The 6,925-nt window shown below is 32.8% G+C and overlaps 1 protein-coding gene across 3 annotated transcripts in view; it reads right to left on the bottom strand.

Moving 5' to 3' along the window:
* Positions 1-419: 419 nt before the first annotated feature.
* Positions 420-6,925, bottom strand: part of DPY19L1 (dpy-19 like C-mannosyltransferase 1) — a 51,520-nt gene continuing 45,014 nt past the window's right edge. For 2 of the 3 annotated variants that reach the window (XM_075056994.1, XM_075056974.1), the window contains 4 exons: positions 5,430-5,604; positions 4,514-4,613; positions 3,029-3,154; positions 420-2,001 (listed from right to left, as the gene is read on the bottom strand). In XM_075056994.1, coding sequence (XP_074913095.1) covers positions 1,845-2,001; positions 3,029-3,154; positions 4,514-4,613; positions 5,430-5,604 — 558 coding nt within the window. In that variant the 3' untranslated portion in view covers positions 420-1,844. Of the gene's footprint in view, positions 2,002-3,028; positions 3,397-4,513; positions 4,614-5,429; positions 5,605-6,925 lie in introns of those variants that run through there. The other variant, XM_075056984.1, reaches the window with a different exon arrangement.

Raw genomic sequence — 6,925 nt, 5'->3', positions numbered from 1 at the left:
ATTAGAGCAGAAATACAACATCCATCAGAAACATAAGCACAATTTCCATCTTTTTCTTTTTTATTTAACCACATAAGTACATGTCAACAGTTGGCATAAACTTCATAAAAATACAGTACCTTTTTGTGCTGTAACACTAGTCACAATGTTTATATAAAGATTTTTTTCCTGCTGCTTTGAATTCAATTAACATTTTAAAAAGTGACTTCCCAAAAGCCCTTTTTGTGATATCCGTATAGAAATTTTTCCAAAATCTATTCTGTAAAAGTTAAAAAGCTAATGCATTTTCAGCCATTCTCCCTCACCCTCTCAATAAAACAGATTTTAAAAAAAGAAGTCTTAGAATACTGATCAGTTGTTACACTACTACTTTATCATAGGTTTCCATTTATTTGATACTGTTATAGGTGTGATGGATGCTATTCCCACAGCACCTAATATTGCTAGATGCTATTAGGGCTAAAAAGACCAGTCATATCAATAGACTGATGGCTGAACAAAAAAAAAAAAACCAAACCCAAAACCAACCAAAACAAAACAAAAACCAACAACAACAAAAACCACACACAAAAAAAACAACAAGCCAAAACAAAACCAAAACATGAATGATACACAGATAAGCACTAGACTTTAGAAGTCTTATACTGTAGAATCACAACTGACTGTGATACTTCCCAATGGCAATAAACATATAAAAATTCTATCAAGTCAGTTAAACAACTAAAGGGTGTCCTCGGAAAGTGAATTCTCTAAATTCTTTATTACCTATATTGACGTGACACTAAGATGACAGAAAAACTACAGAACCAGTCTAATATTGTCAGAGCAATTATACCCAAACAATTGACTATACCCATATCACAATTATGGTTAAATCTCATTTTTCTTTAATGCTGCTGATAAAATCCAGGCAGGATCTAATACATGAGGAAAAAAAATAGGGCATAAATTTTGCAAGTAATTTCTTATCAAGTTAGGCGCTGAAGGTCTAGTTAAGGCAGTGAAGGATTTATTTACTATCTTTCTAAGGCTATGACAGATTTTTCCTGAATAAAGCATTTTCCCTTAAAAACTTCAAATATATTATGCCAGCTTATTCTGAATGCATAAGAATGCTAAAAATCCTTGGACATTGAGAAGCTAAACTATTGCTCACTGCAAATATTACCCTTATTAGTCTTTTTTAATATCAGTAAGATTCCAAGAACATGCACCTAAATAATGAAGTTTCAAGTCTGCCTACAAACTTTTCCATTTCAAGAGCAAGCTTAAAAGCATGTGTTAAAGTGATCCAAAATGACGAATGTTCTTAATCCTCTCAAAGAAAAAGAATTTATTTCTTTCAGACGACTAGTGAAACTACATGACTCTTAAGAGAATTTCTAGTATCACCTTGTCCAGAAGGAAGATGGGTAATGAAAGTGACATGAGAAATGTGACGCCAGATGCTATAGCACCATTCCTTTTGTTCCTAGCTGCTAGCACCAAAGCTTTAAACAAACTTGCTTTGCTAAGACATTCTGACAGTCCCATTTCACAATATTATTGGTTTTGAGAATGGAGTTACTTTCCATAGCTACTTTTAACTCTTTCTGATTCAGTGTTAAACAAAATGTGCAAACATATAATCATTTGCATAGCAAATCTCAAGGGACTGACCCCAAAATAGAAATCCAAACTGTTAGGTTTAAGATATTTCTATAATCAGAATTCACTTAAAATGGTAAAAAATAAAATACACATTTTTCCATCTTAAGTCTAGTAGAAAAGGTATTTCTGATTTAGAATTCTTCTAGTTACTAGTTTAAAAAGTTGAAAGACTGATGGTTCTTTGCACTGAGATGTTACTCCTTTACAACCTTCAAGACTCTGTAATTGCTATTTTCAAATACTGTGATGAAATATGGCCTGGAATCCTTGCTCATAAGGGTACATAATGGAATTTTGCCGCTATTAGCAGGATCTTCGACATCCCAAATTTCAGGCATACTGCAACCAGGCCTGGAAAACATATGAATATGAAAAGAGAAATGAAGAAATGCCATCAAAAAACATACAGCTTGCTGCTCACTTTTTTAACCCCCCACCATGAATACTTGATTGTGCTATCTATATTTTTTTTAAGTTTTTCTTCATACTAGAAATTCTTATTAGATTACAAAATCAATACATATAGTAGTAATTGGAGAATGTGTAAAATTTGTCTGCTTTTGTGGTTACATTATTAGAAAGAATTAATTTGGAGGAGGAGGCATATAAAACAACTCAAATTATACAATATACATTACCAGGGACCCTTAAAACTTCCTATAAAATGGAGGGTGATGTTCACACTCGTAACATTTTGAAAGAAAACTCAGGAAATAAAACACCTTTTAAGAAAAAAAAAGTAGTAACTCCTTGCTTTTTTACTAAAGGCACAGAACCAAGTTATCTTTTGAAGTTAGAATTACTGAGAATTTCCTAATTTTGTCAAAGATAAGAGCAAAGAAATAAAACAGATTCATTTCACTTTATTCTAAATGCAAAGAAAATAAACAATCCAAACTAATTGTGTTCTAAAGGCCAAAAATTGGAGAGACAGGAAAAAACAAAAAAAAACAAAACAAAAAAGCCACAGCTTAAATGCGACAAAATTTTCAGTGACCAGCAATGGACATAATATTTTGGTGTTCTACCTACCTTTTACTCTGCATTTTTTATTCATACTAGGCTTTCATTATACACACACATCTGTTCTTGCCATCACAGAATAATGACTTGTTTCCTTCGTGAATCAATTCTGTATTTTACAATGAAGTTTAAAAATACATACAACACAGCTTTTCATGTGCACACAAAGACCACAAGGCTGCTAATGTGGGTAAAGTTAACTATACTTATTAGTATCTGGAAACACTGGACAAAAATGTATTTTGGATACTTAATAAATCACAGATCAGCATTTCAAAACTAGTACTTGATATGAATCTTAGACTACATATTTGAGCAGCATATCATTCTTGTGAGAAAGAGAGAGATTACTCACTTTTTTCTGCTTACACACAATGACTCTTCCAGAATGTAGTAATTAACTCCTAGTTTTATCAATTCTCTTTTTACTTCTTTTGCAGGTTTTCGACTGTACATGGAATACACTACTTTAGTTCTGGCCCTTCAAAAACAGAAATGTAAGAGTTAGCTAGCAACATAGAATGAAAACGTAAGCTTTAACTTTATACTAGACAGGAAGGCTTTTTATTTCACAGGACAACTAGGCTAAACAAATTTTAAATTAATAGTGCCATTTGCTTTAATGTGATTATTTCTTCACAAATATAATGACTCCAAGAAAAATGCATACAGCCCTTTGATTTTCTGTAGCAGGAGACAACTTTGTCACAAGATCCATGGTCACTGTGAACAGAAAATGTAAAGATGTCAAAGCAATGTATTCACCATATAATAGTCAAGGCTAGAAACAACCTTGCTTGGACTGGAGGCAATCAGAAGAAATCATCTGCCAAGTCTTTCTGCAAAAGGTCATACTCATTGCCCTTGTTCAGACTTTTTAAAATGCAAAGTGCAAGACCTGATGGCTGCCTATCTTGAATCAAGCAAAATCATCCCCTGTAAACCATGATCCTGTTTATATTACCCAGTATTATCCTCCTTTGATTGTGCAAAGTATGATGTTGTTGATTCCCATTCATTTTCTGATACTGTATCACCTCTAGCTTATTTTCCCCAAACATGCCCTGTCCTATATTTTTGTAGTTCTATTAGAATAGAATATTTGAGTTGGAAGGGACCTATAGTGATCATCTAGTCCAACTGCCTGACCAATTCAGGGCTGACCACAACTTAAAGCCAGTTAATGCCAGACACAGAACTAAGCACATAAGGCATGTAAAATGAATCCCCTCTTTATCATCTTTATCCCTCTCTATCTTGTTGTTTTCTTGGTTTTTTTTTAACCAGTTTTACCAAATTACAAAAAAATTATGCTATGATATTAAAATCAAAAAAAGAAATTCATGACCTTTTCAGATAAATCAATTTCAATTTAGAAAAAATTCCTGATTTTGAAAATGACAAAGTACAAAACTCAGTAATTCCATTACAAAATAATTAGATATATTATCATGAAAAAAATGACAACCAATCACGGAAAGCTAATAGGAATAACTAAAGTGGCTATCTTGAGAAAAAAATCAAGTCTGTCTACAATGTCAGGAGTAACTAAAATGAAGAAAGGATATAATAGTACACATTAATTCGAATTCCATAGTTATACTCTGATTTTTTTTTAATGTAAGTTTGAAGCCATATCTATCCTACAGTACATCCTTTCTGAGGAATACAAATCCTAAAGAAATACTGCATGTGTTTTCAATGTGACTGAAGTAACAAATCAAGTTCTATGGGGTTTTAACAAAATTTACAATGTAACACGATGCCATTCCTATTTTGTATTACCAGCATTAAGAGAATCAGTAGCAAATAAAAATAAATCCTCAACTTCAAAATTTACCTTAATCCTGCATCTTCATAGTGAGGATGATTTACAATAGGACGAAGTGTAGACAATTTAACACTTGCCATTGTAGGCATCGCTCCTGCAAAAACTGCATCTGAAATACAGAACGAAAGGCATGTTTGAAATGAAGAATCAAGCAGTAAAAGCAAAGAAGCAATTGTCAAATATCTAAACAGTAATCCTGTAGAAAAACATAAAAAAGGGTAGGGTGCTCTTTTTGAAAAGGCCTTACATGGCACCAACAGGAGATGCGTTTATTTTTTTTTAAACCTTGAACTTAATAAAAGCCATTAGATAACTAAACATCTAAGAACAGAGATGGAATACATCTTATTTTTTCTTGAATGGGTAGAATAACATATTCATTATGACAAGTTTTTGTCACTTCTTACACCATTGTTAAATGGCCAATAAAATCTCAGTCCACTTCAGCTCGAAAGCATTTTCCTACTAAAAAGGTAACTACTTTCCAGCTAATTTTCCGGCACCCTTACTCTTTTCAGTAAAAGGACAAGTGCAACCACAACACACATACTTTGAATTCTTGTCTAGCAAAATGATGATCATGGACCCACATACAGGACCAGTGTCATTTAAGTAAAAACCTATTTAAATTGGACTTTGCAAAAACACTTTCATTGTAGAAATATTACACTAGGGGCTAGAACTTCCAGACTGGTAGCCTGGAGTCTAGCAAAGCAAGCTTTCGGTGGTTTTTTGTTGTTGTTTTTTTTTCATTTGAGATAACTTCTATACGGACAAGCATATGCGATTAAACCATGGCTTTAGGATAGTCCCAAGGCAAAGCCACAGATAGTTAAGTAGCAATCCCTCTGCACTCATTCATACCAAGTTCTATAGTTACATCTCACAGTAAATGGGGAATGTCATACATTATTGAACAGTTTACCTTGTCTGGTATTGACTTTTATCCACTCTAAGAGTTCCTCCTGTGGCAAATTGCTAAATTCTCCCATGATGTTCCACTGAGTTTGAAGGTTTGCTGAACCCTCTATTGCCATCAATGCTAAAATAGCAAAGACCAATGTTTTGGGCTGGATTTTACAGAAGAGCCATCCAAACAACTGAAATGCAAGAATAGATTAATTTCTAGACAACAATTCTATAAAGTTGTACGCAGCACAATTAATTTTTTATTTCTCTATAAGGAACCAAACATATATTACAATATGAAACATCTCTGCTATTGCTTCTCCACTAAACTTCAGTGAGACCTCATGAGAAGTATTCAAAATTGACATTAATGCAGCTTTTAAAGTTGTAGTTCAAATGTCAAATTCTGCAAGTAAAGATGATTCAATAATCCTAACTGCACTTTTACAGTATTTTATCTATTTATATCAAGAGTTTCTAGCTATAGTATATGGATTAGAGATTGTACTGCAAACTTCCAAAAACATATCAGAAAAGCAGACTTTGGGGATATAAGGTTAATGTTGCTTTATATCCTACTCTTCCCTTTCTTGAACTGAAAAAGATGGCCCTTAGCATTTTTGCCTAAAAATAGTTTGCTGGATGGTCTAAGCAAATACTCATCAATAAGTGAAATGGGTAGTTAAGAAAAAAGTAGTACCAAATTTGCTATGTTGAAGTTTAGTTTGAGCAAGAATACTTTATCTCATCCATATCTGACCTAAACCATAAATAAAACAAAGAATTACTTTTTTTTCCCCAAGCTTTTGTTAATTAGAAGGTTTCACATTTCAAAAATATCAAACCTGCACTAAATAATTAAAAAAATGGGTAAAGATACTCTGAATGAACTGTATTTAAAACATGAAACGATAAAGTTTCACAGTAAAACCTCCCACTAGGCTGACTACACCAATTAGATAGTGTATGTTATCTTTGTTATAAAATAACTGTTAACTACTTTAGATTATTAAACCCCTCAAGACACGTCTCCAAAAATACAGTGCACTCTACTCTCATCCTCAAAGACTTGCTAAACACTCTAGCAAGAACAGCAATACCATCCAGGGAAATTTAATATATGCCTGACCACTGTGAAGGTCTAGAAGGATAAAGGGAAACGAATTCATTTACTACTCTACATGAGCAAACCTCCTTTTTACCAATTGTTGCAAAAATCTCACTTCAAGAACATGTTAGAACTTTAGAATTCTTTATTGATTTCCATGGCTTTTCAAATCCAAGAAAATCACATTCCTATCATACTTTTATAAAACCTCATTAATGTTCAAAGTATCTAAATTTACCACTATTTTGTTTACATGAAGACCCTAGAATGGTTGAACATCTATGCAACGCAAAAGAAGCATTTCTTTTATGGGATGCTGTTCCTCATGTGGTTTTTATATTGATTTAAGGTTTTTTATTTGGTTTTGCCAAATTAATACATTAAGTCTTTCTCCAGCTATTTTT

Source organism: Buteo buteo, chromosome 2 (genome assembly GCF_964188355.1).
Source record: "Buteo buteo chromosome 2, bButBut1.hap1.1, whole genome shotgun sequence".
In the NCBI taxonomy this organism is placed as follows: Eukaryota; Metazoa; Chordata; class Aves; order Accipitriformes; family Accipitridae; genus Buteo; species Buteo buteo.
Note: the sequence above shows the minus strand (reverse complement) of the source record. Positions and strands in the feature narration are given on the sequence as shown.